General features: G+C 38.1%; 1 protein-coding gene across 3 annotated transcripts in view; it reads right to left on the reverse strand.

Moving 5' to 3' along the window:
* The window catches only part of DDR2 (discoidin domain receptor tyrosine kinase 2), a 1,082,289-nt gene that overhangs the window by 793,651 nt on the left and 275,947 nt on the right, over positions 1-12,691 (reverse strand). For all 3 annotated transcript variants that reach the window (XM_073643022.1, XM_073643023.1, XM_073643021.1), the window contains one exon: positions 2,244-2,346. In XM_073643022.1, coding sequence (XP_073499123.1) covers positions 2,244-2,323 — 80 coding nt within the window. In that variant the 5' untranslated portion in view covers positions 2,324-2,346. The remainder of the gene's footprint in view (positions 1-2,243; positions 2,347-12,691) is intronic.

A 12,691-nucleotide genomic window follows, 5' to 3' on the forward strand; every position in this document is an offset into this window, starting at 1 on the left:
GCATCCATAGGATGCGCCAATTCTGGCACTTAGCCTCGCTCTTCCCACTGCCCTGTAGCGGTGGCAGTGGGGTAATAGGGTTGGGGTTGATGTCAGCTTATAATGCCAGCTGACATCAAGCCCAGGTTAGTAATGGAGAGGCGTCTTTAAGACACCCCCATTACTAACCCCATAGTCAAAGTTAAAAAAAAACACAAACACCCAGAATAAAGTCCTTTAATTGAAATAAACACACAATTCTTTATTGTTCTAAATTAAACCATACTTACCGTCACGCCCATTCCAGCTGAAGCCAACGATCTCCTGCAATAAAAGTAAAATAATAAAGCAACATCATCCTTACCTTTCCATGGTTCCCACGACAGCTTCAGCTCTGCTACATTGACATGACAGGCTGGACCGCAGCAGAATGCTGCCATCCAGCTTGCCATGCGGCAGACACTGAGAAGTGCAGGCATGCTTGCGCTCCTCAGTGTCTCGCTGTGACGGCATAAAGATGAGCCGAGGTCATGTCCAAGAACTCATCTCACCTCATTCACGTCACTGACAGCGTGGGAAAATTCTCCTGCGCATGCGGTGAGTGCAGGAGAATTTTCCCACGCTGTCAGTGACGTGCATGAGGTGAGCTCATGTCCAATGAACTCAGCAGGGATCCTAGGACTGAACCTTGGGGTTTGAATGCAGATTGCACATTTTCTGTTAGTACAATAAACCTCATTTCAAGGCAGAAACATTATTGTGTCCAACAGTTATTACATATATCAAACTGAAATAGCTGTTGCAAAAACACCAATTTTTATAAAACATTAAGCTTAAGATTAATAGGGGTGCCCAAACTTTTTCATATAACTGTAAAATTTATACTGTGGGTCAATTGATGCCATTTTTCTGTAGTTTGTCCTTAATTTGAGCTGTTTTGGCTGATTTTTGGGACCATTTGAAGGTGTTGTATATGCGTTTGGTGTTGCCTTCCATTGAATCCAATGGACTTCGGTATGTTCGTCGAACTGTTTGACAAATTATTCAGCGAACATCGGGAAGTTTGCCGAGTTCGGACAAACCGAGCATTTAAAGGTTAGCTCATATCTAGTCATGGTGTGGCAGTATTTGTCCCGTGTATGTGGTATTTTTCAGTCACTTTTGGGTGGTAATGTGTGATCTGGTCATGGTGTGGTGGTATTTGTCCCTAGTATGTAGTATTATTCGGTCACCATGAGGTGGTAATATGTATGCTGGTCATTCTGTGGTGATATTTCTCCCTTGCATGTGATGTTATTGGTCTTGGTATAGTGGATTGTGTTGTGAATGGTAATAACTTGTTCTGTCTGATATCAATAAGGAGAAGATTCTTTATTTCCATTGGAGATTAAATAATTGGAAGTTTAACCCCTCCCTCTCATGCAATATACTGTTACACAGTAGCAAAGATGCACTTTCAGGGGTTCTCCAATGAAAACAAGTAATCATGATAAGTGATAACTTATTGATTGGTGGGGGTCCGACTGCTGGGACCTGCTTCGATCGGCAGAATGTGGAACTTTTATCCCCATTAAAATGGAGCTCATGTTTAACTCAACCACTGATTCATTCATTCAAGTGGCTGCGAGCGCTGCACTTGACTTTTTCTTGAATCCCCATAGAGGATGAATGGAGCTGTGCTCATACATCCCACCTGCCACACCATTTTCAAATGGGAATAAGACTTCCCTCTCAGGGATAAACGTTCCCCATTCTTCCAATCAGTCCAATGATCGGATTCCACCGATAAATACGTTATCTCCTATCCTGTGAATCCTGTGGATTAGTGATAACTTTTTTTCACAAAGGTACCCCTTTTAATGCAAACTACCATAATTGTACATCCCAGTAATGGTGGCGCGCAGTAATTGTGAAGGAGTCATCTGTATTTTACAGTTGATGCTGCCCTATAATGGTTAACAGGTATTTGCATATAATTGTAGTGTGGGGCCCTAGAGTCGATTCCTCCTGTAGGCTCCAGATACCTCAGTTCGAACCTGCATTCAATAGTAGAACATTACAACTGATATCCAACATTTTGTGGGATTGCAGTTGTTTTGGGGCAAAGTATAAGTGATAACAACAGATTTAGAGGTAATGAAGTGGACATGATTGTAAATTATAGACAACTATTATCAACAACTAACAGTTTGAAAACACATTTTTCCTAAATATCCTGAAGACCGATAGGAGTTAATGAAGCGTGAAGTGAATAAAATAGTTACCTCCCATATTTGGCTGCAGTCGATTCTGACCACTGACTGGATGCACTAATGTCTTCATCTGGAATTTGTCTTCCAGTCATGCCCAATGGATAACGGCAAACCGCTGGAAATAAAAGAAATGTTAAAAACTCAAGTGCAGTACATTATACACTTCTGTATGCTGCTATCTGTTAAATAAAGATAGTGTACCGATCAAATATTTATTCTTATATATGGACTTTGTTATATAATGCTGTTTAGACAATGTTGTGTGTATTAAAAAATCTAACCTAAAACTCCTGTTTGTCTTTTTTGGTTGCAGTTTTAATATTGCAAATCATAATTTTGAAGCTAAATTCCCATGATGAGTATTTGGTGCGTTTTTGATGTCACAGATTTTCTACTGCATTGCTGGACCAAGTAGATAAATTAAGTTACTTGCATTTTTATTGCATTTTTGAGTGCATTTTTTAGATGCATTTTAAGGCTGTGTGCCCAAGATGCGTTTTTTAAGCGTTTCCGCAGCGGCAAAAACTCTGCAGAAATGCTTAAAAAACGCATGGTAGAAGGCCTGCCATGTTCCCCAATGATAATCCACATGTGCTGTGCACATGCTGAGGAAATTTCCGCTGCGGATTATCATTGCGGAAAAAAACGCAGCACTACCAATTATTTTGCGGAAGTGCTGCGTTTTCGCCGCCATTGACTTGCATTGGAACACTTGGATTCCGCATCACTGGATCAGTACATGTGGAATCCAAGCATTCCAATGTGCAGATGGTACCCAGGTCTAGAGGAGAGGAGACTCTCCTTCGGACCCGGGTACCATAGAAACTGTGAAAAAAAGAATAAAATAAAAAATAAAGATTATATTCACCTTCTGGCGGCCCCCGCTGCACTCGTCCTTTCATGCCGGCAGATCGCGATGGACCGAAGGACCTGCGCTGACATCATAGTCATGTGACGGGTCACGCGATGCTGACGTCGGCATGTCCTTCAGTGTACCGCTGCCAGCAGCCAGGATGGAGGGAAGCAAGACTCCGGGGGCCATCAGAAGGTAAGTATATGTTTATTTTTTTATTTTTTACCATTCTTTCGGTCACAGTATATAAATCCATGACGTTTGCTTGGATTTACAGTACAGACCAAAGGTTTGGACACACCTTCTCATTTAAAGATTTTCTGTATTTTCATGACTATGAAAATTGTACATTCACACTGAAGGCATCAAAACTATGAATTAACACAAGTGGAATTATATACTTAACAAAAAAGTGTGAAACAACTGAAAATATGTCTTATATTCTAGGTTCTTCAAAGTAGCCACCTTTTGCTTTGATGACTGCTTTGCACACTCTCGGCATTCTTTTGATGAGCTTCAAGAGGTAGTCACTGGAAATTGTCTTCAAACAATCTTGAAGGAGTTCCCAGAGATGCTTAGCACTTGTTGACCCTTTTGCCTTCATTCTGCGGTCCAGCTCACCCCAAACCATCTCAATTGGGTTCAGGTCTGGTGACTGTGGAGGCCAGGTCATCTGGCGTAGCACCCCATCTCTCTCCCTCTTGGTCAAATAGCCCTTACACAGCCTGGAGGTGTGTTTGGGGTCATTGTCCTGTTGAAAAATAAATGATGGTCCAACTAAACGCAAACCGGATGGAATAGCATGCCGCTGCAAGATGCTGTGGTAGCCATGCTGATTCTGTATGCCTTCAATTTTGAATAAATCCCCAACAGTGTCACCAGCAAAGCAGCCCCACACCATCACACCTCCTCCTCCATGCTTCACGGTGGGAACCAGGCATGTAGAGTCCATCCGTTCACCTTTTCTGCGTCGCACAAAGACATGGTGGTTGGAACCAAAGATCTCAAATTGGACTCATCAGACCAAAGCACAGATTTCCACTGGTCTAATGTCCATTCCTTGTGTTCTTTAGCCCAAACAAGTTTCTTCTGCTTGTTGCCTGTCCTTAGCAGTGGTTTCCTAACAGCTATTTTACCATGAAGGCCTGCTGCACAAAGTGTCCTCTTAACAGTTGTTGTAGAGATGTGTCTGCTGCTAGAACTCTGTGAAGCATTGACCTGGTCTCTAATCTGAGCTGCTGTTAACCTGCGATTTCTGAGGCTGGTGACTTGGATAAAGCAGAGGTGACTCTTGGTCTTCCTTTCCTGGGGCGGTCCTCATGTGAGCCAGCTTCTTTGTAGCGCTTGATGGTTTTTGCAACTGCACTTGAGAACAATTTCAAAGTTTTCCCAGTTTTTCGCACTGACTGACCTTCATTTCTTAAAGTAATGATGGCCACTCGTTTTTCTTTACTTAGCTGCTTTTTTCTTGCCATAATACAAATTCTAACAGTTTATCCAGTGGGACTATCAGCTGTGTATCCACCAGACTTCTGCACAACACAACTGATGGTCAAAAACCCCATTTATAAGACAAGAAATCCCACTTATTAAACCTGACAGGGCACACCTGTGAAGTGAAAACCATTTCCGGTGACTACCTCTTGAAGCTCATCAAGAGAATGCCAAGAGTGTGCAAAGCAGTCATCAAAGCAAAAGGTGGCTACTTTGAAGAACCTAGAATATAAGACATATTTTCAGTTGTTTCACACTTTTTTGTTAAGTATATAATTCCACATGTGTTAATTCATAGTTTTGATGCCTTCAGTGTGAATGTACAATTTTCATAGTCATGAAAATACAGAAAAATCTTTAAATGAGAAGGTGTGTCCAAACTTTTGGTCTGTACTGTATATAGTGTGACCAAGTTGACATGCACTTTCCAAGTGATGCTAAAATCGCTTGGAAAGCGCTTGTCAACCCGCATGCGGAAATGCATGTGAAGAACGCTTCACTTCCGCATGTCCCTGGCAGGAAAACGCATGTACAATCCGCATGCGTTTTTTTCTGCCAGGGAGATGCAGAAACACTCAGGAAAAAATCCTGAGCATTTCTGCATTGTGGGCACATAGCCTAATGCATTTTTTTCAGCTACTGTTTTAGTCTCCTTTCATTTTGCGATGTTTTAAATAAAACTAACTCTGTTTTGAATGCTTCCTGTTACTTAGCTTTGATAAAATTTTATTAATAAAGTCATTTGCAAATTACATGGATTTTTAGGGTGTTTTCTCTGCGAAATGCACTACAAATGTAAGTGTGTTAATTCCCACAGACTTTCTACATTTCATTTAAATCCGTGGGAAAAATACGCAAACAGAAGCATATTTACTGCAATAGATATGTTCACATTTTGGATTTCAAAAACGCACCACAAGTCAATTTACACGTAAAAAAAAATGCACAGTAAGCATGAGCTTTCTATAAAACCAATTCATTCTGTTAGAGCTATAATAAGCTGCTGCGTTTTTTTGTGCAAGGAAAATATGTAGCATCAAAAACGCACCACAGGCTCATGACTAGAGATGAGCGGTGTTCGACTCGAACTGTTCGCCAATCTCAAATTCGAGCTGTTTTGGGTGGTGTTCGAGCCGTTCGGCGAACACGAACGATTTGAAAAAAATTCGGCTGTTCGAGGTTATGTTCGATAACTGTTCGTGCACCAAAACCATAACCATAATATTTAGGCTTCTAGCGGCATATGGGACTTGGTCTATTAGTCCATCTATACTAACCTCCACCAGGTTGCAAATTAAAAATAATTTGTATCTGCATCTAGCTCTGAAAAAATATTTAGGCTTCTAGCAGTGTGTGGGACTTGTTCTATTAGTCCATCTATACTGACCTCCATCAGGTTGCAAATTCAATATAATTTTTTCCTGCATCTAGCTCTGAAAAAATATTTAGGCTTCTAGCAGCATATGGGACTTGGTCCATTAGTCCATCTATACTAACCTCCACCAGGTTGCAAATTAAAAATAATTTTTATCTGCATCTAGCTCTGAAAAAATATTTAGGCTTCTAGCAGTGTGTGGGACTTGTTCTATTAGTCCATCTATACTGACCTCCATCAGGTTGCAAAATCAATATAATTTTTTTCTGCATCTAGCTCTGAAAAAATATTTAGGCTTCTAGCAGTGTGTGGGACTTGTTCTATTAGTCCATCTATACTAACCTCCACCAGGTTGCAAATTAAAAATAATTTTTATCTGCATCCAGCTCTGAAAAAATATTTAGGCTTCTAGCAGTGTGTGGGACTTGTTCTATTAGTCCATCTATACTGACCTCCATCAGGTTGCAAAATCAATATAATTTTTTTCTGCATCTAGCTCTGAAAAAATATTTAGGCTTCTAGCAGTGTGTGGGACTTGTTCTATTAGTCCATCTATACTAACCTCCACCAGGCTGCAAATTCAATATAATTTTTTCTGCATCTAGCTCTGAAAAAATATTTCAGCTTCTAGCAGTGTGTGTGACTTGTTCTGTTAGTCCATCTATACTAACCTCCATCAGGTTGCAAATTCAATATAATTTTATTCTGCATCTAGCCCTGAAAAAATATTTATGCTTCTAGCAGTGTGTGGGAATTGGTCTATTAGTCCATCTATACTAACCTCCACCAGGTTGCAAATTAAAAATAATTTGTATCTGCATCTAGGTCTGAAAAAATATTTAGGCTTCTAGCAGTGTGTGGGACTTGTTCTATTAGTCCATCTATACTGACCTCCATCAGGTTGCAAATTCAATATAATTTTTTCCTGCATCTAGCTCTGAAAAAATATTTAGGCTTCTAGCAGCATATGGGACTTGGTCTATTAGTCCATCTATACTAACCTCCACCAGGTTGCAAATTAAAAATAATTTTTATCTGCATCTAGCTCTGAAAAAATATTTAGGCTTCTAGCAGTGTGTGGTACTTGTTCTATTAGTCCATCTATACTGACCTCCATCAGGTTGCAAATTCAATATAATTTTTTTCTGCATCTAGCTCTGAAAAAGTATTTGGGCCTCTAGCAGTGTGTGGGACTTGGTCTATTAGTCCATCTATACTAACCTCCACCAGGTTGCAAATTAAAAATAATTTTTATCTGCATCCAGCTCTGAAAAAATATTTAGGCTTCTAGCAGTGTGTGGGACTTGTTCTATTAGTCCATCTATACTGACCTCCATCAGGTTGCAAAATCAATATAATTCTTTTCTGCATCTAGCTCTGAAAAAATATTTAGGCTTCTAGCAGTGTGTGGGACTTGTTCTATTAGTCCATCTATACTAACCTCCACCAGGTTGCAAATTAAAAATAATTTTTATCTGCATCTAGCTCTGAAAAAAATATTTAGGCTTCTAGCAGTGTGTGGGACTTGGTCCATTAGTCCATCTATACTAACCTGTACCAGGTTGGCAATTAAAAATATTTTTTATCTGCATCTAGCTCTGAAAAAATATTTAGGCTTCTAGCAGTGTGTGGGACTTGTTCTATTAGTCCATTTATACTGACCTCCATCAGGTTGCAAATTCAATATAATTTTTTTCTGCATCTAGCTCTGAAAAAATATTTAGGCTTCTAGCAGTGTGTGGGACTTGTTCTATTTGTCCATCTATACTGACCTCCATCAGGTTGCAAATTCAATATAATTTTTTTTCTGCATCTAGCTCTGAAAAAATATTTCAGCTTCAAGCAGTGTGTGGGACTTGGTCTATAAGTCCATCTATACTAACCTCCACCAGGTTGCAAATTAAAAATAATTTTTATCTGCATCTAGCTCTGAAAAAATATTTAGGCTTCTAGCAGTGTGTGGAACTTGTTCTATTAGTCCATCTATACTGACCTCCATCAGGTTGCAAAATCAATATAATTTTTATCTGCATCTAGCTCTGAAAAAATATTTAGGCTTCTAGCAGTGTGTGGGACTTGGTCTATAAGTCCATCTATTCTAACCTCCACCAGGTTGCAAATTAAAAATAATTTTTATCTGCATCTAGCTCTGAAAAAATATTTAGGCTTCTAGCAGTGTGTGGAACTTGTTCTATTAGTCCATCTATACTGACCTCCATCAGGTTGCAAAATCAATATAATTTTTATCTGCATCTAGCTCTGAAAAAATATTTAGGCTTCTAGCAGTGTGTGGGACTTGGTCTAGTAGTCCATCTATACTAACCTCCACCAGGTTGCAAATTAAAAATATTTTTTATCTGCATCTAGCTCTGAAAAAATATTTAGGCTTCTAGCAGTGTGTGGGACTTGTTCTATTAGTCCATCTATACTGACTTCCATCAGGTTGCAAATTCAATATAATTTTTTTCTGCATCTAGCTCTGAAAAAATATTTCAGCTTCTAGCAGTGTGTGGGACTTGGTCTATTAGTCCATCTATACTAACCTCCACCAGGTTGCAAATTAAAAATAATTTTTATCTGCATCTAGCTCTGAAAAAATATTTAGGCTTCTAGCAGTGTGTGGGACTTGTTCTATTAGTCCAGCTATACTGACCTCCATCAGGTTGCAAATTCAATATAATTTTTTCTGCATCTAGCTCTGAAAAAAAATTTATTCTTCTAGCAGTGTGTGGGACTTGTTATATTAGTCCATCTATACTGACCTCCATCAGGTTGCAAATTCAATATAATTTTTTTCTGCATCTAGCTCTGAAAAAATATTTAGGCTTCTAGCAGTGTTTGGGACTTGTTCTATTAGTCCATCTATACTGACCTCCATCAGGTTGCAAATTCAATATAATTTTTTTTCTGCATCTAGCTCTGAAAAAATATTTCAGCTTCTAGCAGTGTGTGTGACTTGTTCTGTTAGTCCATCTATACTAACCTCCATCAGGTTGCAAATTCAATATAATTTTTTTCTGCATCTAGCCCTGAAAAAATATTTATGCTTCTAGCAGTGTGTGGGACTTGGTCTATTAATCCATCTATACTAACCTCCACCAGGTTGCAAATTAAAAATAATTTGTATCTGCATCTAGCTCTGAAAAAATATTTAGGCTTCTAGCAGTGTGTGGGACTTGTTCTATTTGTCCATCTATATTGACCTCCATCAGGTTGCAAATTCAATATAATTTTTTCCTGCATCTAGCTCTGAAAAAATATTTAGGCTTCTAGCAGCATATGGGACTTGGTCCATTAGTCCATCTATACTAACCTCCACCAGGTTGCAAATTAAAAATAATTTTTATCTGCATCTAGCTCTGAAAAAATATTTAGGCTTCTAGCAGTGTGTGGGACTTGTTCTATTTGTCCATCTATACTGACCTCCATCAGGTTGCAAAATCAATATAATTTTTTTCTGCATCTAGCTCTGAAAAAATATTTAGGCTTCTAGCAGTGTGTGGGACTTGTTCTATTAGTCCATCTATACTAACCTCCACCAGGTTGCAAATTAAAAATAATTTTTATCTGCATCCAGCTCTGAAAAAATATTTAGGCTTCTAGCAGTGTGTGGGACTTGTTCTATTAGTCCATCTATACTGACCTCCATCAGGTTGCAAAATCAATATAATTTTTTTCTGCATCTAGCTCTGAAAAAATAATTAGGCTTCTAGCAGTGTGTGGGACTTGTTCTATTAGTCCATCTATACTAACCTCCACCAGGTTGCAAATTAAAAATAATTTTTATCTGCATCTAGCTCTGAAAAAAATATTTAGGCTTCTAGCAGTGTGTGGGACTTGGTCCATTAGTCCATCTATACTAACCTGTACCAGGTTGGCAATTAAAAATAATTTTTATCTGCATCTAGCTCTGAAAAAATATTTAGGCTTCTAGCAGTGTGTGGGACTTGTTCTATTTGTCCATCTATACTGACCTCCATCAGGTTGCAAAATCAATATAATTTTTTTCTGCATCTAGCTCTGAAAAAATATTTAGGCTTCTAGCAGTGTGTGGGACTTGTTCTATTAGTCCATCTATACTGACCTCCATCAGGTTGCAAATTCAATATAATTTTTTTTCTGCATCTAGCTCTGAAAAAATATTTCAGCTTCTAGCAGTGTGTGTGACTTGTTCTGTTAGTCCATCTATACTAACCTCCATCAGGTTGCAAATTCAATATAATTTTTTTCTGCATCTAGCCCTGAAAAAATATTTATGCTTCTAGCAGTGTGTGGGACTTGGTCTATTAATCCATCTATACTAATCTCCACCAGGTTGCAAATTAAAAATAATTTGTATCTGCATCTAGCTCTGAAAAAATATTTAGGCTTCTAGCAGTGTGTGGGACTTGTTCTATTAGTCCATCTATACTGACCTCCATCAGGTTGCAAATTCAATATAATTTTTTCCTGCATCTAGCTCTGAAAAAATATTTAGGCTTCTAGCAGCATATGGGACTTGGTCCATTAGTCCATCTATACTAACCTCCACCAGGTTGCAAATTAAAATAATTTTTATCTGCATCTAGCTCTGAAAAAATATTTAGGCTTCTAGCAGTGTGTGGGACTTGTTCTATTAGTCCATCTATACTGACCTCCATCAGGTTGCAAAATCAATATAATTTTTTTCTGCATCTAGCTCTGAAAAAATATTTAGGCTTCTAGCAGTGTGTGGGACTTGTTCTATTAGTCCATCTATACTAACCTCCACCAGGTTGCAAATTAAAAATAATTTTTATCTGCATCCAGCTCTGAAAAAATATTTAGGCTTCTAGCAGTGTGTGGGACTTGTTCTATTAGTCCATCTATACTGACCTCCATCAGGTTGCAAAATCAATATAATTTTTTTCTGCATCTAGCTCTGAAAAAATATTTAGGCTTCTAGCAGTGTGTGGGACTTGTTCTATTAGTCCATCTATACTAACCTCCACCAGGTTGCAAATTAAAAATAATTTTTATCTGCATCTAGCTCTGAAAAAATATTTAGGCTTCTAGCAGTGTGTGGGACTTGGTCCATTAGTCCATCTATACTAACCTTTACCAGGTTGGCAATTAAAAATAATTTTTATCTGCATCTAGCTCTGAAAAAATATGTAGGCTTCTAGCAGTGTGTGGGACTTGTTCTATTAGTCCATTTATACTGACCTCCATCAGGTTGCAAATTCAATATAATTTTTTTCTGCATCTAGCTCTGAAAAAATATTTAGGCTTCTAGCAGTGTGTGGGACTTGTTCTATTTGTCCATCTATACTGACCTCCATCAGGTTGCAAATTCAATATAATTTTTTTTCTGCATCTAGCTCTGAAAAAATATTTCAGCTTCTAGCAGTGTGTGGGACTTGTTCTATTAGTCCATCTATACTAACCTCCACCAGGTTGCAAATTAAAAATAATTTTTATCTGCATCTAGCTCTGAAAAAATATTTAGGCTTCTAGCAGTGTGTGGGACTTGTTCTATTAGTCCATATATACTGACCTCCATCAGGTTGTAAAATCAATATAATTTTTATCTGCATCTAGCTCTGAAAAAATATTTAGGCTTCTAGCAGTGTGTGGGACTTGGTCTATTAGTCCATCTATACTAACCTCTAGCAGGTTGGCAATTAAAAATAATTTTTATCTGCATCTAGCTCTGAAAAAATATTTAGGCTTCTAGCAGTGTGTGGGACTTGTTCTATTAGTCCATATATACTGACCTCCATCAGGTTGCAAAATCAATATAATTTTTATCTGCATCTAGCTCTGAAAAAATATTTAGGCTTCTAGCAGTGTGTGGGACTTGGTCTATTAGTCCATCTATACTAACCTCTAGCAGGTTGGCAATTAAAAATAATTTTTATCTGCATCTAGCTCTGAAAAAATATTTAGGCTTCTAGCAGTGTGTGGGACTTGTTCTATTAGTCCATCTATACTGACCTCCATCAGGTTGCAAATTCAATATAATTTTTTTCTGCATCTAGCTCTGAAAAAATATTTCAGCTTCTAGCAGTGTGTGGGACTTGTTCTATTAGTCCATCTATACTGACCTCCATCAGGTTGCAAATTCAATATAATTTTTTTCTGCATCTAGCTCTGAAAAAATATTTAGGCTTCTAGCAGTGTGTGGGACTTGTTCTATTAGTCCATCTATACTAACCTCCACCAGGTTGCAAATTAAAAATAATTTTTATCTGCATCTAGCTCTGAAAAAATATTTAGGCTTCTAGCAGTGTGTGGGACTTGGTCCATTAGTCCATCTATACTAACCTGTACCAGGTTGGCAATTAAAAATAATTTTTATCTGCATCTAGCTCTGAAAAAATATGTAGGCTTCTAGCAGTATGTGGGACTTGTTCTATTAGTCCATTTATACTGACCTCCATCAGGTTGCAAATTCAATATAGTTTTTTTCTGCATCTAGCTCTGAAAAATTATTTAGGCTTCTAGCAGTGTGTGGGACTTGTTCTATTTGTCCATCTATACTGACCTCCATCAGGTTGCAAATTCAATATAATTTTTTTTCTGCATCTAGCTCTGAAAAAATATTTCAGCTTCTAGCAGTGTGTGGGACTTGGTCTATTAGTCCATCTATACTAACCTCCACCAGGTTGCAAATTAAAAATAATTTTTATCTGCATCTAGCTCTGAAAAAATATTTAGGCTTCTAGCAGTGTGTGGGACTTGTTCTATTAGTCCATATATACTGACCTCCATCAGGTT

This window comes from Phyllobates terribilis, unplaced genomic scaffold (assembly GCF_046119375.1).
Source record: "Phyllobates terribilis strain yellow unplaced genomic scaffold, ASM4611937v1 Scaffold_8__6_contigs__length_399053987, whole genome shotgun sequence".
Lineage (NCBI taxonomy): Eukaryota > Metazoa > Chordata > Amphibia > Anura > Dendrobatidae > Phyllobates > Phyllobates terribilis.